The sequence below is a fragment of the Moschus berezovskii genome, chromosome 4 (assembly GCF_049115385.1).
Source record: "Moschus berezovskii isolate FMDL1 chromosome 4, NW_MosBer_1.0, whole genome shotgun sequence".
Taxonomy (NCBI): Eukaryota; Metazoa; Chordata; class Mammalia; order Artiodactyla; family Moschidae; genus Moschus; species Moschus berezovskii.
In genome coordinates, this window is record NC_142463.1 from 76,444,090 (window position 1) to 76,466,360 (window position 22,271).

At 35.7% G+C, this 22,271-nt stretch overlaps 1 protein-coding gene across 1 annotated transcript in view; it reads right to left on the bottom strand.

Annotated features, from left to right (window-relative positions):
- The window catches only part of DPYD (dihydropyrimidine dehydrogenase), a 955,731-nt gene that overhangs the window by 686,748 nt on the left and 246,712 nt on the right, over positions 1-22,271 (bottom strand). The window contains exons 6-7 of the mRNA XM_055402118.2: positions 10,053-10,249; positions 2,940-3,021 (exon numbers count right to left, since the gene is read on the bottom strand). Coding sequence (XP_055258093.2) covers positions 2,940-3,021; positions 10,053-10,249 — 279 coding nt within the window. The remainder of the gene's footprint in view (positions 1-2,939; positions 3,022-10,052; positions 10,250-22,271) is intronic.

Sequence of the window (22,271 nt, forward strand, 5' to 3'; positions counted from 1 at the left end):
ACTCTACAAAGAAAGCAACAGAATCTGACAATTCTCTGTTGTATTACCAATTTTAATATTTAGTACATAAATAAGTGAATGCAAAAGAAATTTTTTTTAAAACTCATAAAACAAATCTAGATCCAGATATACAGATATAATAAAACATGATACAAAATATATATTTCAGAAATGCAAAAATGAATATAACTCAATTTAAATGGGCAATTAAAATTTTTAATACCCTTTCTCCATTAAAATAAAAAATAACTACAGAAATGTTACTATTATATTAATAAATCTAGAAAAAGAAAATATTCAGTATGATAAAAATATTATTTCATAGGTCTGAAAAGATGCCATGTATTATCACATTTACAACATACTAGAGATTCCAGACAATGAAACAGTGGAAGAAAAAAGTATATACATATATATATATATACACACAAAATATACGTACATACATACATACAATGTACAAATACAGTTTTATTTGTGACACAATCTTTGGAAAAATTCAGTTTAAAATAAATAAGAACTAATCTATCAGCTATTAGATATGAAATAAGCTGAAATTACTAAATAAGAAATTTAGAAGAACATAGTTGGGAGTCAGATAATTAATTACGCTAAGTTTAGATATGATGAATGCATGTTATTTGGATGATAAATATGCTCATTAAACTAGTAAGAATACAGAACTGGAGTTCAAAAGAAAGATGGTACTGGAAGAATACTTAGTACCTAACTTGGCCAAAGTAAATTCTTAATAATTCTATCAAATAATTGAAACAAACCTAATAGAGAAAAAAAAACAGGTAGTATCCAAGATAATGCTAGCTCATGAAAGCTAAAGATACACACATACACATACAGATATGTCCGCATACATGCAGAGTTACAGACATACATATAAGAATATATCACATGCTGCCCAGGAGCCAAAGAGAATAAATCCAGAGAAAAAATCACTTCATTGCCAGTTAATTATTGTTGACTTTAAAACATACAGCATTAGCTGAGAGGTAAAAACAGGAGGCAGGTTATAAGAAGAATGTGGTGATGAGAGAAAAATGGTAACAAGAGTAGACCATTTGTTAAAAGATATATCCTTTCATGGGTAAGTTTGGTAAGTCATAAAAGATGAAAGTACTTCAACAATGGATGCCGGTCCTCAAAGCTGAAAAAGAATCTTGTTACTGTCTCTCTTCAGAATTGTACACAGAATTTATTGTCTACAAAGCAAATTTGAATACTTTTATTTCCTTCACATTTTAAAACAACCTGGGTGATGGACACGACAGTATTAACCTCCTCAAATCGGGTTCTAATTATTTCTTGATAATATAATAAATTCATAGGGTTTAAAATTCAAATGTACAAAATGATGGTAAACAACTTCCTACACCTTCCCAAAGTCAATCCATACTATTGGATTATTATACATATCCAGAGCACATATATTTTCAGGCATATATAAGCAGATATGTTTATAAAAGTGGTAATAGCATACTTTTCCCTTTGAACAAACATTGACCAAGGTGAAGGACATTAATTGACTTCATCAAGGTTATCTGACTATAAAATTAGGAAGGGGAAAAACTGTAGGTGAAATGTACATTTTCTGGCACTCAGCGCACTGACTACTGCTATGTCAGTACGTCTTGATGAGTTTCCTAGTAAGAGTAATGGGTATGCCATACTTTATGCAACATATCCAGTATGGTAGAAATTGAATGCAATATTATAATTATTTATAAGATGAATTTAGATGTGTCTTAAATTAATTTTTGATTTATCTTCAAGTATCACCTAATATATTATTTTGAGGTCTCAATAATCATTTCCTTATTTAATGAGATTTAGATAAGAACTTGCATTCAAAGTGAAAGACATTTAAAGAACTTTTCAGGATATATTTACATGAAGCAAGTAATCATTTGCTTATTTTGAACAGTTTTATAAAGGTGTGCATATTTGTATTTCATATTTCCTAGAAGATTTTTCATTTGGTGATTATATACATGTTTCATCACCTAACCACTGCCAAATAAAATTAATTATAAGTATAAAAACACAAATACTGTTATGAGTGTTTTTCTTTTTATTGGTTATTTTAATTTGTATTTCTAAATGCAAGAATCATGAATAGTTTGATAACCACTTTTCAAAACAGATTTTATATGTACTTACAAGAATGTATTATATAATTTATAATACTTTGTTAATCTATTATTTTATATCTGTCATGGAAAGGTAAAAGTTTTGAAACAAAAATAGCAATAAATTTAGGTGAAGAGCCAGAATATATTCTTAAATATAATACAAAAGAATGGAAATATCTAAAGCTATATCTAAAAGTAAAATATATTGAGTTTTGATCATCTTTAAAAGTACAACACAATATTTATTTCACAAAATAATTAAAAATACAGAATTGTTACTTTCTAGCTTGCTGAATTGCTGTTTATATTGAAAAAGGATTATCACGTTAACACTATTGAGTTATGCATATAGTAAATAAAATAAACCTCTGTAAGAAATTTTGTCCCAAATTGTGTGTAATACAAACGCTTCAGAGTTCACATAACTTCCACACACACACACACACACAAAATGTGATTAAAGAAACCAAATCCAAAAAAAAAAAAAAGAAACCAAATCCTTCTATTAGCTGCACTGAACCCCTAAAGCAATTTAGGAATTTGTTTCTTACAGACAATTAATCACATGCAGGCGTGCCAGATGAGAACTATTGATTGCCCTTTTCCAGGCTAGTGGCATTCAGACAGTAGACAGACAAATGCCCTAAGCAAGGAGAAGCATCTTTCTGATTCTGCCTGGTGTAGCTTTTAATTGTTCTTTCCTAAAGTGTGTGACATTTTGCTGTTAATCTTCAATATAGAGCTTACTCCTTTCTTTTAAAGCAATACATAAATGTTATGTTTTTCACTTACCTTTACACCAAGGTCCTTCATAAGCTCAATCTCAAAATTTACTACATCAAATGGTAGCCGGAACTGAGGGATTTCAGAAGTACTAAAACAAAGAGAGATAAACATTTGTGGAAAAATTGGCAGTTTAAAAAATGCAACACGTGTTACTGATCAGTATTAAAGGAATAAGTATTTCTTCTAAGGGTATTTTCATAATGTATAAGAAGCGTGTGAGCAAATACACATTTTATATGCATGACAAAATATGAATGGGTTATTACAGAAACAGTTGAAATTGATGTAAAAGTTAAAAAATGAAAAACAAATAGAAAATTCATCAAAAGCAATTCCTGTACATTTAAGTTTACCACAATATTTAGTTGATCTATTTACTAGCTATTCCATAAATGTCTTAAGAGAAGAAAATCTTTAAAAATAAAAAATTATTTGAAAGTATACAGTTTTTGATATGTACATCATACAAACATACATATGTATTCAATAACTATATAGAGAAGTATATATATTTTCTATATAATCATAGAATATGTATGTATGCATGTGTGATATGCATCCTAAAAACTGTATACTTTATATAGGAAAAACTATATTGCAAAGCAAAAGAGTTTCAGAAAAACATATACTTCTGCTTCATCAATTAAACTAAAGCCTTTGACTGTGTGGGTCTCACAACAAACTGTGGAAAATTCTTAAAGAGATAGGAATACCAGACCACCTGACCTGCCTCCTGAGAAACCTGCATGCAGGTTGAGAAGTAACAGTTAGAAACAGATATGGAACAATGAACTGGTTCAAAATTGAGAAAGGGGTATGTCAAGGCTATATATTGCCACCCTGCTTATTTAACATATATGCAGAGTACATCATGTGAAATGCTGGGCTGGATGAAGCTCAAGCTGGGATCAGCATTGCCAGGAGAAATATCAATAACCTCAGATATGCAGATGACACCACCCTTACGGCAGAAAGCAAAGAAGAACTTGAAGAGTTCTATTCATCAAAGAGACTCTTGATGAAGGTGAAAGAGGAAAGTGAAAGAGCTGGCTTAAAAACAACTTTCAAAAAACTAAGATCATGGAATCTGGTCCCATCATTCATGGCAAATAGATGGGGAAACAATGGAAACAGTGACAGACTTTATTTTCTTGGGCTCCAAAATTATTGCAGGCAGGTACCGCATTCGTGAAATTAAAAGACACTTGCTCCCTGGAAGATAAGCTATGACAAACCTAGTAGAGTATCAAAAAGCAGAGACATCACTTTAATGACAAAGGTCTGTATAGTCAATGCTGGCTTTTCCAGTAGTCATGTACGGATCTGAGAGTTGGACTGTAAAGAAGGCTGAGCACCAAAGAATTGATGCTTTTGAACTGTGGTGTTAGAGAAGACTCTTGAGAGTCCCTTGGACAGTAAGGAGATCCAACCAGTCGATCCTAAAGGAAATCAACCCTAAATATTCATTGGAAGGACTGATGATGAAGCTGAAGCACCAATACTTTGACTGCCTGATAAGACGATTATACTCACTGGAAAAGACCCTGATTCTGAGGAAGACAGAGAACGGGAGGAGAAGGGGTGACAGAGCATGAGGTGGTTGGATGGAATTATCAACTCAATGGATATGAGTTTGAGAAAACTTCAAAATAGTGATAGTGAAGGACACGGAAGCCTAGCATGCTGAAGTCCATGGGGTCGCAAAGAGCCAGACATGACTGAGTGACTTAAACACCCACTACCAGAACATATACTCTCATGAGAACAGGTACTTTGCTTTATTCACCTTTGTAACTCTATGGTCTAAGGCAATGACCAGTAGGAGATAAATAAATAAAAAATGAAGGAAGGAATGAAAGAAGGAAGGAAGAAAAATCAGGAGAGAGGGAGCTTACCCTCAAGACTACACATTGAGAAAGGTGATATGAGGATAGAAGACAGAATTTTATTAGAATAGTTATATCTCAAGTCTGTCGTACTTCTAAACACAAGCTTTTATTCTATATTTTCTCTTTTAACAAAAAGTTTCAAAAGAAACTTTCCTTGTGGCCACAAATCTTTTAGTACAGTCAGTCAGTGGAGTGCTCAGATATCCTTAAAAAAATATCATTCTTATATGTTCTCTTTCATCTAAATGGAATTAAAAACAACCTCCTTCCCTTCTTTTTAAAGCACAATTCTTATACTTTGAAAAAACTTTGCTTTAGTTTATTTTGATATAGGTACCACACTTTAAATTTGTGTTACATCACACATGTTCTCAAAATACTTTCTATGAATAAAACTATTTCACCTAAACCCTATTTCTTTATTGTCAGTCAACATGAAATGCGATAGACATAGTGAAAACATAACATCTAAAATAGCTAAGGCAAAGGGCATTATTATTCTAATTACACTATCTAACAGAAAGTAATAATTCATATATATTAATTTTATAATAGAAAAAAATCAGAAAGTATACATATATACACATATACACATATACATTTATATGTAATACCACATTCATATAACTTTGTTATCATAACATCAAGTACTTTAAACTTTTAAAACTCATATATTGGTGGGGGAGAAGTCACAATTCAAGGAAAGCAAAACTACTGATTATTTTACAAATTTGTTGGCACCATCGTGACGCCATGCAATAGGGATTAAGTCCTGGATAATTTTTACCCAACTTAGTGATGTTTTAAAAACTGGTTGTGATACTTCTTCACCAGGTTTAAAAGATGCTGTTTGGATGCAAAGTAAAAGGAAAGATAAAACTTGACATCACCTCTTTAAGCAATTGATTTCAAATACAAAGCTAATTTAATCTTTTTTAGCCACTTTGAAGATACAAGAGAATGAGAGGCATCTGTAAGTGAGAAAATAAATTAGTAGAAAAGTATTGCAGTGTGATTCTCGCTAAATTCCAGTGTCAGTTTTTATAATCCTGCAGCAGTGACACATGCTGCTACCATGGGACAATACAAAGGAGACTTATTAAACACTTCACATTGTCTCTGGACTGCAAGGAGAAAAATCCATCAACCCTAAAGAAAATCAGTTCTGAATATCCATTGGAAGGACCGATGCTGAAGCTGAAGCTCCAATATTTTGGCCACCTGATATGAAGAACTGACTCACTGGAAAAGACCCTGATGCTCAGAAAGATGGAGGGCAGGAGGAGAAGGGGATAATAGAGGATGAGATGGTTGGATGGCATCCTCGACTTGATGGACATGAGTTTGAGCAAACTCCAGGAGATGTTGATGGACAGGGAAGACTGGTGTGCTGCAGTCCATAGGCTTGCAAAAAGTGGGATACAGTCCATGGGGTTGCAAAGAGTCGGACACACTGAACTGAACTGACCTAATTGTCCCTGGAGACTGGGAAGATTCAAAGGCAAAGGAAACAAAGTAAATCATAGAAGATTTTTTTTTTAAACATGCTTGGTCATTAACCCAGGGGAATCTGTCCCACTGAATATGTTTAGGAAATACATAGAAACACAAGATTCATGTCAATTTACATGATTTATAAGTGCATATCCTGCATTTGAGTTAAAAAATAGAGATGCTAACAACCACAAAAATCTTCTACCAAAATTGTCAACACAATAATTCACAAACAAGGATAATTCCTTTTCAAGCTTCTCGTGAAAATGCAATTAAAGTGTAAAAAGGTTATTTCTATACAGCTACCTAACAATTAAGTTCATATTTTTTAAACTAGCTCACATATTCGTTGACGTGTATATCTGAAAAAAACTACAGTGTTTATACATATGTTGCTAATAGATTGTGTTTTTCCCAATTAATGAAGCTGTGGTAAAATGCCGTTAAAATAAAAGCCTAAATAATTCCAGCAAAATAACGTGTTAGGTATTTTACTTTCCAGGAGAAAAATTTACAAAGTATGTGTGATACCTTAAAACTTATGAAACATCAATACAGAAAAATAATTACTTCTGGGCTATCAGGATATTTATTCTTCCGTTTAAGCTTCATATCCTCTCTAAAGGGTTTTCATACTATGTGATATTTTTGCTTGATGATTTAGTCTAATAGTTTTATTAACTTACTTGGAGTTTAGCATATTGTCATTGTACCAATATTGATATTTATATATCTATTAATATATATTACAGGTGCTATAAAATGTAAAAACAACATAAATTTTAGTTACAACTTGATTTAATTTATTCTCTGATTATTAATCTGTTGATTAAAAAATAGGTCAGTCCAAAATCACTGCAGATGCTGATTGCAGCCATGAAATTAAAAGACGCTTGCTCCTTGGAAGGAAAGTTATGACCAACCTTGATAGCATATTAAAAAGCAGAGACATTACTTTGCCAACCAAGGTCCGTCTAGTCAAGGCAATGGTTTTTCCCGTGGTCATGTATGGATGTGAGAGTTGGACTGTGAAGAAGGCTGATCGCCGAAGAATCGATGCTTTTGAACTGTGGTGTTGGAGAAGACTCTTGAGAGTCCCTTATACTGCAAGGAGATCCAACCAGTCCATTCTAAAGGAGATCAATCCTGGATGTTCATTGGAGGGACTGATGCTAAAGCTGAAACTCCAATACTTTGGCCACCTCATGCGAAGAGTTGACTCACTGGAAAAGACTCTGATGCTGGGAAAGGTTGGGGGCGGGAGGAGAAGGGGACGACGGAGAATGAGATGGCTGGATGGCATCACTGACTCTGTGGACATGAGTTTGAGTGTACTCCGGGAGTTGGTGACGGACAGGGAGGCCTGGCGTGCTGTGATTCATGGGGTCGCGGAGAGTCGGACACGACTGAGCGACTGAACTGAAATGAACTGATCCATCAAAATTTAAATGCTAAGTAAAGCAACAGATATGCCAACTGGATATATCTTTATAATCAATGAGTTTCTGATTCAAAATGACTCACTTGGGAAAAAAAACAATAAACAGTAATATTATCAAATCATCATGCAAATTCTTGCTCATTTTTACATCAAATGTTTTAAGGAATATCCAGTGTCTGCTTAAAATAAATTTTAGCTTTTATGATCCTAAATAAAATAATGTCCACTATAAAGTTCCATTTATTTTATAATTTTTAGGATTATTTTCCATTATAGGATATTACATGATATTGAATTAAGTTCCCTGTGATACACAGGAAATCATTGTTGCTTATCTATTTTAGGTAGAGTAGTTTGTGTCTGTCAACCCCAAGCTCCTAATTTATCTCTCTCACCCTCCTTTTTCCCTCTGGTAACCATAAACTTGTTTTCTATGTGAGTCTTGGTTTGTAAATAAGATTATTTAAATTATTTTTAGGTTTCACATATAAGTGATATCATATAATATTTCTCTTTTTCTGTCTGACTTACTTCAGTTAGTGTGATAATCTTTAGGTCCAACCAAGTTACTGTAAATGCCAGTATTTCATTCTTTTTATGGCTCAGTAATGGGGTTGCAAAGAGTAGGACACGACTGAGCAACTGAATTGAACTGAATATTCCATTGTATATATATTTACTGCACCTCCTTTATCCATTCATCTGTCAATGAACACAGGTTGCCTCCATATCTTGGCTACTGTAAAGAGCGCTGCTATGAACACTGAGATGCATGCATTTTTGTCATATTAGAGTTTTCATATTTTGTGGATATCTGTCCAGGTATGGAAATGAAGGATCACATGGTAGCTCTATTTTTAGTTTTCTAAGAAACCTCTATACTGTTTTCCATAGCGGCGCCACCAAATAATATTCCAACCAAGACTGCAGACCAGTTCTCTCTGTTTCACTACTTCTCCAGCATTTGTTACTGTAGACTTTTGAAGGATGACCATTCTGACTGGTGTGAGGTAATACCTCATTGTCATTTTGATTTACATTTCTCTAATGAGTATCAATGTTGAGCATCTTTACATGTGCCTATTGGCTTTCTGTATGTCTTTCTTAGAGAAATGTTTACTTAGGTCTTCTGCCCATTTTTTGATTGGGTTATTTATTTCATTTTGACATTGAGTTGTACGAGCTGTTTTGAAAATTAAACTCTGTTGGTCATATTGTTTGCAAATATTTTTTCCCATTCCACACATTGCATTTTTGTTTTGTGGATGATTTCCTTTCTATTCAAAAACTTTCAAGCTTGATTAGGTTCTATTTACTTATTTTTGTTGTTATTTATTTTACCTTGGGAGATCGATCTAATAAAATATTCCTAAGATTTATATCAGATAGAGAATGCTTTGCTTATGTTTTCTTGCAGGAGTTTTATGGTGTCATGTCCTTTATTTAGGTCTTTAAGCCATTTTGAGTTTATTTATATATATATGGCATGAGGAAGTGTTCTAAGTTTAATGACTTACATATAGTTGTCCAACTTGCCCAACATCACTCATTGAAAAGACTGCCTTTTTCCCACTATATATTCTACAGAGTCCATTTCTCTTAAATAAACTCCATCCATTGTCCAAGCCTGATATGAATATCTGAAAATCACTTACACACAGTGAATATTTTCCATACTAGTGTGTGGATCTTCAAGGCAATAAATGTTCACGTGATGAATCCTGGTTTACAACAATGATGTTGCTTAATAGAAAATAGTAATATGGTACTTATGCAGTACTCATAAGTACTGCATAAATGTACATTAAAATGGAACATTTTTAGTATTCTCTAACTTAATTGTAATTAAATGCAAAACTTAAGCGATTGGAGAATGAAAATACATGACCAAGACAACATGTCTACATACACACTGAAATGAATCATCCAATATTCTGTGGAAGTAGGTTTCCCCATCTCTAATTTGCATAACTCACATGTATCTCCATTAAAGGAAAGATTCACAGGGATGAAATAAGCTTTCATATGATTGGTTACTCTACTCATAAAATATTTTGCTGTGATTTTTCTTAAATTCACAGAACTAGACAGAGAAACTTTAAAATAAATATTACTTAAAGCCAACTGCAAATTTAAAGTGAATAATGAAATCAAAATTTGAGCATTTGGAAAAAGAACAGTTAAAATACCATCTGTAAACCTCAAGTTCCTATATGATTACAAACCAACAATATTCATAATTGTTTTACCCCATTATTTTTAACATTATGAACATGAAATAAATGTAGAAATTACCTTAAACCACCAACATATTCTTGTTTTTCAAATATGGTGATGTCATTGTAGCCTAATCGAGCCAAGAAGGAAGCACAACTTATACTTGCAGGCCCAGCACCCAAAAGAGCAATCTTTGCAGAATAGGCTTCAGGCATTTTTTCTGGGGGAGGCAGAGAAGGATTCCTGATTTGTGGGATATTCATTGCTTTGAACACCTATGGAGAAATCAATTGGCATGGTTAAAAGTTTTAAGATAGCTTTTACATACTCCAATGTATTTTAAATATTTCAAATTAATTTATGCTTTTAATAGAAATAAACATATTTTAAGTACTAACATAGGGTATTTAGAAGTCATATTGGGTCCAGTCGATGACAATTTATGCTTGACTAATGTATGGATGTGAGAGTTGGACTGTGAAGAAAGCTGATTGCTGAAGAATTGAAGCTTTTGAACTGTAGTGTTGGAGAAGACTCTTGAGAGTCCCTTGGACTGCAAGGAGATCCAACCAGTCCATTCTAAAGGAGATCAGTCCTGGGTGCTCATTGGAAGGACTGATGATAAAGCTGAAACTCCAATACTTTGGCCACCTCATGCGAAGAGTTAACTCACTGGAAAAGAGTCTGATGCTGGGAGGGATTGGGGGCAGGAGGAGAAGGGGACGACAGAGAATGAGATGGCTGGATGGCATCACCAACTCAATGGAGGTGAGTTTGAGTGAACTCCAGGAGATGGACAGGGAGGCCTGGCTTTCTGTGATTCATGGGGTTGCAAAGAGTTGGACACGACTGAGCGACTAAACTGAACTGAACTGAACTCTTTCGATGGACATGAGTTTGAGTGAACTCCGGGAGTTGGTGATGGACAGGGAGGCCTGGCATTCTGTGATTCATGGGGTCTCAAAGAGTCAGACACAACTGAGCGACTGAACTGAACTGAACTGAACTCTTTCTCAATCTTTGAAATTTCTGCCTAAGGATATACTTCTTCTGGGGAGCATTCCTCACTCACTTTTCCTACTCAACTATCTGGGCCAACTTAAGCATTCCTTTCCTGAGTTCCTGAATCACATTTTGTACGCTACTAAGAAAATAATTTACCATATGTGTCATGTTTCCATGTTAGTCAGCAGAACATTAGTTCTTGAGTCAGATAATAGGTCAGATATAAAAATGCACACATATAAGTTATTAACTGTTTTAAATATTTTACACACGTTACCATGTATAACCAGCAGTGAGCACTATCCTGGCACGTAGACATTCAGTAAATAATTTATGGCATCTGTTTCTGATTATGACAGACTAGTTTTTGAAGGATAAGTTTTCAGAAATATGGTGGAAGCACTGGATGGCCTCTGAAGTAACCCTGACTAGAGGAGCCATAATCTCAGGAAAAAAGAGACCATCAGAGAAGTGAGATGATAGTATAGGAATTATTTTTATACTGAGGGAATCGGTGACTTCGTAGCAAAAGGAAGAATCTTGTAGATAGAAGACCAAGGCTCAGAAGAAAGAGCAAGAGAGATATTGGGTAATCTTCTTGGACTACAGCGACACAGGGTTTGGGGAATGTAAGAGGCTAGAAACCAGAAGCAGAAGAATGTATAGAAAAGCTTAATTCTTACACTTCATATGAAAAAGACTAAGAATATAAACTACAATTTTTTTAAAAAAAAGTCTCTATAAAGCAGAAGGGGGACTTCCCAGGTGGCTCAGTGGTAAAGAATTCGCCTGCCCTGGAGACATGGGTTCAATTCCAGGGTCAGGTAGATCCCAAGGAGGGCAAGGCAATTCATTCCAGTATCTTTGCCTGGAGAACCCCATGGACAGAGGAACCTGCAGGGCTACAGTCCACACGGTCACAAAGAGTCAGACATGACTAAAGCAACTTGGCATGCATGCAAAGCAGAAGGGAGCCTTCTGCACTCTGATGGACCAAAGGAAACAACTAGAGTACAGGAGTAGCTAAAGAAGAGAAAGTCCCAGTCAACATCTTGGCAGACAGCTGAAACTTATGGAGGGTTATACTCTGCAAGTGGAGCAGACCAGAAGTAGACATGCAACCCAGCCTGAGTCAGCTCAGCTCCTGATTTAGATAAGGTCTCACTCCTGTCTACCTACCAAATGAAATGGTGAACCTTCTGTGGTAAACAAGTCAACCACAATATCTACAAATTTTCGTATACAAGGCCTGGCTTCTGATCAAAAATCCCAGGTCTGTCATTAACTAAGAACTGTCAATAACTCAGAAAATAGATATGAATATTCAATTCAGTACATGTAGCTATCACAAATGGACTTTATACAGAAAAATTACAATGAGCATGTTCAAAAAATTTATAAGAATGTGACTTCACCAGGAAAATTAAATGTCTTTAAAATAGAAATTTTAAAAAGAATAAATCCAAAATTAAAATCAAAACCAAAATAAATGTCCTTAACAATAATTTCAACAGGTGAGCAAAAATGGACTCATAAACGGAAGATGGGTCAGTATTTTGTTGTTTTTCCACTTATTATTGCACCTGATTCCTCCCCTTCCCTTAGTTTGATAGCAGTAGTTTTTTCTGATGAAGTGAGTATTTAAATAAAACTGTAAACTTCATCTCAGAGGGCAATACATTTAGAGGTCTGGCTTTAAAATTACACTCTTGGGGTTGAGTCTTGACCTCTATCATTCTCATGGTAAAGTCCCTGAATAAAGACCTTAACATCTCCATGCATGAGTCTCCTCAAACTGTAAACTGGGATCATTAATATCCATCTCTTAAGGCTGCGATGAGGACTGAATGAGTTAATACGTGGACAGCAAAGCTAATCTGAGTGCTTCTCCCATCTGTAGTAAATGTCAGGGCATGGTGGAGTTATAACACATAGTAGGCATCCAACAAGACTCTGATTAATTTCAAAATTCCTGTGCTCTGAACTCAAGAGACAGGTTTCAATAAACGAGTACCACACATACTTCCTTCTCAGTGATACAAAAGGATGGTTCAGTTCAGTTCAGTCGCTCAGTCGTGTCCGACTCTTTGTGACCCCATGAATCACAGCACGCCAGGCCTCCCTGACCATCACCAACTCCCGGAGTTCACTCAAACCCACGTCCATTGAGTAGGTGATGCCATCCAGCCATCTCATTCTCTGTCATCCCCTTCTTCTCCCACCCCCAATCCCTCCCAGCATCAGAGTCTTTTCCAGTGAGTCAACTCGTTGCATGAGGTGGTCAAAGTATTGCAGTTTCAGCTTTAGCATCAGTCCTTCCAATGAACACCCAGGATTGACCTCCTCTAGAATGTACTGGTTGGATCTCCTTGCAGTCCAAGGGACTGTCAAGAGTCTTCTCCAGCACCACAGTTCAAAAGCATCAATTCTTCGGTGATCAGCTTTCTTCACAGTCCAACTCTCACATCCATACGTGACCATGGGAAAAACCATAGCCTTGACTAGACGGACCTTTGTTGGCAAAGTAATGTCTCTGCTTTTTAATATGGTATCTAGGTTGGTCATAACTTTCCTTCCCAGGAGTAAGCGTCTTTTAATTTCCTGGCTGCAATCAGCATCTGCAGTGATTTTTACCTATCTGTTATTAGTAAGTGAATAATCTTCTTCAGGAGTATTTAAAATAGATCTTGCATAATCGTCCTGTGATGTCTAAATTTTCACCCATCTGGAAAGGGCATTCCTTTCATCACTTCATATTGACTCTATTATTATTTCCCCTATAATTTTCACATTTTGAGTCTAGGGGGAAATTATCCTGATTTTAAAGACTGAGACAGAGAGATGCCAGTATTTCACTTGGGGGTGATTTTTCCCCCAAGCCTCCTTACAATAAGGAGACAGAAAGAGTATAAATTTCTAATAATTATATAGTCCTCTCTAAATGGAAAAGGACATAGCACGGTAAATGCAAAGATATTTACCAACTCTAATTTGAGGGTAAGTTTTTCTCATTTTAATCTTTCTTACTTTCTAAAATGATACACAATGAAAACAAACAGAAATATTTGGTAGCTATAATTCTTCCCCAATTGCTCTACTTGTTCTTATTAACCAAGAAATAGCAAATACAAACCATAAGGAAATCATGACAAATAAAATATTTTGGAAATTTCAGAATATCCCCACCAGTTGAAGGATATATGTAAAAGATAAGCAGTACTCTACACATCCCATAAGAGTGGTATATTTTTGCAAGTATTTTAACTTGATTTTATTATAGAATAAAATATAATTTCTGGTCATTTCAAAAGGGATCTTATTTCATCAGTGTAGGTCTAAGAGAAATCTTAACACAAAAAATACACTGGTTTTCACTTCACTGGTTTCAATTTCTTTGAGTTATTTAATTAGCAATATGCCAGTCTGGTTACCTTTTGAATGCCTGAATGGAGAGAGATTGTTATTTGTGCATCCAAAAGTACGTTACCTCAAATTACAAGGCTTCTAGGAGACGCTTCTCTGTAATTTTCCTGATAACGTGCTTCCTTTTGTGAAAGGAGTCAAAAGAAACATTGAGTACATACTATCCCCTGCACTCATCCCTTGAAAAGAAATATTCTCTACCTGACAGTTTCTCCACAACAATTAAACTAGGGACACTAAAAGCGGGAAGTGCATTTCAAACATATCAGAAATAAGGAAAACTTCATACACTGGCATATTTTTAGTTAATTATCAATGCATTTAGTGATTTTTTAAAATGTTCCTTCAATATGCTCTTATTATTAAAAGAGTTGTTGTGGTAATACATATCTGGCATGGTGAAAATATTACATGATGTGAAATCAGAATTTTCTGTTCTATTCAGTTTTCACCTTAATTTAGTAAATATCTTTATGTGCCCTCTAAGCACTAGACACAAGTTTGAGTAAGACAAACAGAGACCTTCCAATAAGTAGTTCCCTGGGTAACAGAAGAATCATATGTCTTAAACACAGAAAAATTATTACAATGCAATCTGCCAATGTGTAGGATTCATTTTTATACATGGTGCTCTTAGAACCAGTGAGAAAGAAAACTCATCCCAGAAGGGAGGAAAAATAACACCTTAACTAAATATTAAAAAAAAAATGACATGTTACTGTGGAGAAGACTTCACCTCTCTAAATGTCAGCTCTAAAATTCAGACAGTAATAATTATTTCAACAATTTATTGTGAAGATTGAGTAAATCAATGATGATAACCTCCAGGAGTTAACATTTTCTCTTTAAAAGGCACTCTCCTGAGTGTTTAACCCTTTATATCTTCAGCCGCCCAAACTCTTCAAAGTTAGGTACAATTGTTCATTTTATGCACAGCAGAACTGATTCCTAAATTATTGTTATTACATTATGGTTCATATTTTTATTATGCTTAGGCTATGTGTTCTATTCGTTCTTTAAGGCTACAATTAAAATAAATGGTTGACAAAAAACAATTTGAAAGCATAGGTATGTATACTTAGGTTGTGAACAAATTTACTGATCCAAAATCATATGCAGGTTCAAACTAATCAGTACAAATACTTATGTGCCTTCAGGGATTTGCTCATGCTGTTCTCTGTGCCTTGAATTCTCACCAATTCCTCACTTTACTAGACATGATGTATACCTTTCAGGACTCAGTTTAAATTTCACTTTCTCAACTCAGCTTACTCTCCCTGATAGGTTAGGAAATCTGTTAAAGCTACTGGCTCCCACAGTACTGTCTGACTGCTCCCCTCAGTACTTCATCATAATTTGCTTAATAGTCTGTCTTTCTCAGTAAGCAATAAGCTACCTGAGGGTAAGTATCATTCCTATCTTGTTCATCACTGTGTCCTTAGCACCCAGACACTGCAAGCATCTAGTTAGTCACTCAAATATATTTTCAATGCTGGGTTAACCAGCACCAAAAGAAAATGAGTATCGTGTGCATTCTGAAGCACTTTCAACATGTTGTAGGAATAATGTGGACTTTCTTGAGTTTTACATTCATAAGAAAATGGTCTCTATCTCGTGCCTTTGTTGGTTTTCTGTGAGCTGTAGTTTCTGGGAAGTGAGCAGCTCTCACTCCTGTAACTCTTGTAATCCAGTCATTCGTGTGTCTCCTTCATGAGGATTTAGTGCGGCTGTGGTGCTGTTATCCCTCTGATAGGAAATCTAACTCAGTGTAAAGTCCCAAAGGTCTGTTACTTATTTTAATTTTATATTGTACCATATTTTATTTACAGTGCTGTGTTTGTTTTAGGTGTGTAGCAAAGTGATACAGTCATATATATATATATATATGAATTAACAAAAGCAGTTCCTGTTTTTTGATGGGGTGCTCATGGTTTATAATATAAATGGCATTATTTTAAGAGAGGGATAACTTAGGTATGGCATTGCGTTTTTTTCTTTTTGCAGCTTGAGGCAGTTGTAAAATAACTTAATGTAGCTTTTTACAACTGTGTATTCTATAGTATTTTTTCATTTGGTGAAATTTTAACTATTAATGTTTTGGGCATTGTGCTTTGTACCATTTATTAAATAAAAATTAAAAAAAAATAAAATGTACGGATAAAAATAAAAGAAATATATAGGCTACTATATGATATGCCTTGACTAGACGAACCTTGGTTGGCAAAGTAATGTCTCTGCTTTTTAATATGCTCCCTAGGTTGGTCATAACTTTCCTTCCAAGGAGTAAGCGTCTTTTAATTTCAGGCGGCAACAAGCATCCACAGTGATTTTGGAGCCCAAAAAAGTAAAAGCCTGACACTGTTTCCACTCTTTCCCCATCTATTTCCCGTGAAGTGATGGGACCAGATGCCCTGATCTTAGTTTTCTGAATGTTGAGCTTCAAGCCAACTTTTTCACTCTCCTCTTTCACTTTCATCAAGAGGCTTTTGAGTTCCTCTTTACTTTCTCCCACAAGGGTGGTGTCATCTGCATATCTGAGGTTATTGATATTTCTCCCAGCAATCTTGCTTCCAGCTTGTGCGTCTTCCAGCCCAGCGTTCCTCATGATGTACTCTGCATAGAAGTTAAAAAAGCAGGGTGACAATATACACCCTTGACGTACTCCTTTTCCTATTTGGAACCAGTCTGTTGTTCCATGTCCAGTTCTAACTGCTGCTTCCTGACCTGCATGCAGGTTTCTCAAGAGGCAGGTCAGGTGGTCTGGTATTCCCATCTCTTTCAGAATTTTCCAGTTTATTGTGATCCACACAGTCAAAGGTTTTGGCATAGTCAATGAAGCAGAAATAGATGTTTTTCTGGAACTCTCTTGCTTTCTCCATGATCCAGTGGATGTTGGCAATTTGATCTCTGGTGCCTCTGCCTTTTCTAAAACCTATTGAACATCAGGAAGTTCATGGTTCACATATCGCTGGTTTGGAGAATTTGAGCATGACTTTACTAGGGTGTAAGATGAGTGCAATTGTGCGGTAGTTTGAGCATTCTTTGGCATTGCCTTTCTTTGGGATTGGAGTGAAGACTGAACTTTTCCAGTCCTGTGGCCACTGCTGAGTTTTCCAAATTTGCTGGCATTTTGAGTGTAGCACTTTCACAGCATCACCTTTCAGGATTTGAAATAGCTCAGTTGGAATGCCATCACCTCCACTAGCTTTGTTCGTAGTTAAGAACTGATGTTTTTGAACTGCAGTGTTTGAGAAGATTCTTGAGAGTCCCTTGGACTGCAAGGAGATCCAACCAGTCCATTCTAAAGGAGATCAATCCTGGGTGTTCATTGGAAGGACTGATGCTAAAGCTGAAACTCCAATACTTTGGCCCCTTCATGCGAAGAGTTGACTCACTGGAAAAGACTCTGATGCTGGGAGGGATTGGGGGTGGGAGGAGAAGGTGACGACAGAAAATGAGATGGCTGGATGGCATCACCAACTCGATGGAGGTGAGTTTGAGTGAACTCCAGGAGTTGGTGATGGACAGGGAGGCCTGGCGTGCTGTGATTCATGTGGTCGCAGAGAGTCAGACACGACTAAGCAACTGAACTGAACTGAACTGAGTAATAAGGTGAGTGACAAACCACTTTAGATTTTAAATCTTACAATATCTTTATTCATGTTTGTATTGTTAAGGGTGAAATACAGTTCTTTACCCTAGTCCTTTAAAACACTGTGTTCTTGGCTTCTAACATCTATGGATACTAATGAGAAGTCTGAGGGCAGATTGTTCATTTTAGAATAATCTTTTTTTTCCCCTAGAAGTGATTCTTTCAATAACTTTGGCATTTCACAATATTACAACCATGTTCTAAATGAGGAACTTATATCTTTCCTTTCTTATGGAAAACCCGCTACCACAATCGCCTAAAGACTGCTTTAAGACTGCTCTATGACGGGGACGACAGAGAATGAGATGGCTGGATGGCATCACCGACTGGATGGACATGAGTTTGAGTGAACTCCGGGAGTTGGTGATGGACAGGGAGGCCTGGCGTGCTGTGATTCATGGGGTCGCAAAGAGTCGGACACGACTGAGCGACTGAACTGAACTGAACTGAACTGAACACCAATTTCTAATCCAGTTCTAAATTTAAAGTTTCACTAGTATTTTTCTTTCAGTGAATATTTCTAATCAATTATTTCATATAAAATTCAGTTTTATTAATAATTTTACCTTATTTATAGGGATATTATTTTCTATTTATTTTAAAAGGCCTGAATATGGTATTATTTGGTTTCATTCGGATAAAATCATGTGTAGTTCGAGTCCTTTGATTACCACTGGTTAACTAGCTTTTTAAACTGGTTGAACTAGTTTTTCTAACATTGTTTTGAACTTTAGGTTTTATTTATTTTTTTAAAGGGAATTAATTTACCATTTATTGAATATTTTCATGTCAATGTATGGCAAAACCAATACAATATTGTAAAAAAAAAGAAAGAAATATAGTGAACTTTAGGTTTTAGACTTACACTAAGAGAAAATTTTCTGTGTTTGCACTTACCCTCCTGCTTCTTACATCAAGTACACAAAAGCATCCACCCAGGATCACTCCTCTCCCTCTCCACCGCTGCAGAACTAAGTCTCTTATTGGAGGCCCAGAGCTCCAGTCTCCAGGTAATATTTACAGACAATATAGAAGCAAGTTACTGGGCCACTAGGCACATGCCCAGGAGAAGGCAATGGCACCCCACTCCAGTACTCTTACCTGGAAAATCCCATGGATGGAGAAGCCTGGTAGGCTGCAGTTCATGGGGTCACTAAGAGTCAGACAGGACTGAGCGAATTCACTTTAACTTTTATGCATTTTAGAAGGAAATGGCAACCCACTCCAGTGTTCTTGCCTGGAGAATCCCAGGGATGGCGAAGCCTGGTTGGCGTGCCGTCTATGAGGTCGCACAGAGTCGGTCATGACTGAAGCAACTTAGCAGCAGCAGCAGCAGGCACATGCCCAAGACACTAGGACACAGCTCTCTGCAGCTTCATACCAGCCCAAGCCCTGTTCTTTTTTTTTTTCCCAAACTTTCTACCAGGGGTAGGTGAATCCAATTCTCTACCATGCATAAAGCTTTTGGTACCTACCACCCCATAGCAGTGAAATTCCCCAGAAGCCCCTGATGGTTTGCTTATGTAGAGACTAGCAGACAGTGGTCCAAGTCCCCTATCTACTGTTGAATGTTTCTATACCGGGGCTTTCCTAGTGGCTAAGTGGTAAGGAAACCACCTGCCAAAGTAGGAGATGCAGGGTCTATCCCTGAGTCAGGAAGATCTCCTGGAAAAGGAAATGGCAACCCACTCCACGATTTTTGCCTGAGATAATCTCATGGATGAAGGAGCCTGGAGGTCTAGAGTCCACAAGGTCATAAAAGAGTCAGACACGAATTAGTGACTAACCAACAATAACAACAACATTTCTATACCATTTCTGCCCCCAAAAGATATTTATCTACATTTTTATACTTCAGCTATTCATTTACCCTGTGTGCTTATTCTGTGTCATTTATCATTACCATTTGGAGCAAACAGGTATTTAAATTTTAACTCACAGCATCACGGTTCTTACAAGTATTCATGCAGATACATTACTACTGCTTTATACTCCTTTATAATACTATTCATCAAATATATTTATGAAAAACTACATATTTTAAGTTCTTAAGATTCAAGTCAGTGAATGTCCAGCCATCTACACAGTAAGATGCCCCCAAGAGTATATATATTTGAATGTATAAAGAACAAATTCAAAAACTTTCATAGCAAATAACCTTAATAACCATGTGGTTTTGGTAAATTTCAATATTATTGACTCAAATCACTGAAACATTTTTTTATGTGTTAAAATTCTAGATACTAATGTATAACTTTAAGTCAAACTAAAATTTTGTGATAAAAATCATCTAGCAATCTGTTCAGTCATGTAGTTTTATTATCCATCACTGTGCCAGCACTGAGGATATTTAATAGATTTCCAAAGATTTTTGGAAAACAATGACAAATATTGAAATCTACCAAGACATTATTCCTCCATATTAATCACTTCATTAAGACTGAAAGGGGAGACACAAATGAGGCCTGAACAAATTTTACTTGTGTTTGCACCCCCAAGAGCCAGGCTCTTGATTTTATTGATATGAACTATTGATTTTATTAATGTTTAAAGCATATTCATGTACATCTTATTTCTTTTATAAACACTTTTTTTTTCTTTTATGTAAACAGTACTCATAAACTACTGACAACACTTCTAAGATAAGAGTAGTATTGAGAAATTTTATTAAAGATGATTTAAGTCTGGGACAATAAAGAAAGTGTGAGGTATCAATCTAACAACTATTACTAATCCATATTCCATTTATAGATGAACTGCAAAAATTTAGCCATAAGTATCATTATCCACAAAAATTGTTATTTCCATTATCATGATAATGTATCTTAACAGGCACATGAACTGGCAGATCTTACTGATCACTTTGCCAAACTGTGACATAAATGTGATAGACACATTCTTAAATTTACTTACAGACCGGTTATCACAAAATCAAGCTTAGGTTTTCCTAATGAACATAAAACTTAAGTCCTAATGAACTTAAAAGCTTAAACTTCAGGCCTCTCAACTGCATAGGCCTCTTCCAAGGACCTGCATTGTTGTGTATAGTACTATTTTGTGTAATTCTTTAAGGAAGGGACTCAAAGTTTATCATCTCAGGCTCCACAAAACCTGAATATTGGCTGTATAATAATCCTTCAATGGCAAGGAAAAAAGAAAAAACAAAAGTTTTTGAGTAACATGTACAAATAAAGTGACTAAGCCATATGTAGTCATATTACACAACCTAGTTTAATACAGTTGATTCTTGTATAACAGAAAATGATGTAGCGACCTCATTTTGGCTTTCCTGGTAAATCAGCAGTAAAGAATCCTCTGCAACATAGAAGAGCCTGGGTCCAACAGCTGGGTTGGGAAGATCCCTTGCAGAAGAAATGTCAACCCACTCTAGTATTCTCACCTGGGAAACCCCATGGACAGAGGATCATGGAGGGCTACAGTCAGTGGTGTCACAAAAGAGTCAGACATGACTGAGCAACTAACAGCAACAAGCTACAGTAACAGAGGTATTTGTGGTTGAGACAACAAGGTGTAACACTGGGAGCTTGCAGCCAGAAAATTCAAGTTTACTTTGACTTTGTAATAATGACCTAATATTCGTTGGGGAAAGTGAGGGTTCTTGAAATAAAAGGAATTTGAGGCTTTGTACTCTCTATCTGCCCTTTATTACATGTGAACTTGGGAGAGCCTCTTGTTATTCATACATAAAATGAGGATGATAACATGTATCTAGAGGGTTATTTTGAGTTTCATCAAGTTCTAAGTACAGTATCTAACACTGTCCAGGGCTAAAGGAGTTTGTCTAATTAACCATCAGTTTAGAAACATTCTGATCTTTCATTTCCTTAAGCCCAAAAAGGGGAAAACATTAGCAAGTTTACATGTCTTAATGGTTATCAATATTTTTAAATGAGATATTACAAAAAAGCATTGAGGCACTATGCAAGTATACAGTATTATGACTCTACATTTTCCCCCATCTTATTCCGATTTTTGTACTAAGGTCTACTCACCTCCGGAACCAAACAAGGAATATTAATGGAGATTGGATTATTAGTCTAAGGATGCTAACGTAAATGCATATGCCTTATCAAGTCACTACGGAATTTCAGGACATGTAGTATGTAGAAGCAGCCTACAACAATGCTTAATTCTAATCAATGCTCAATCAGTGTTTGTTTGATTAATTAAATCCTTACCTACTGGGAGTGTAATAA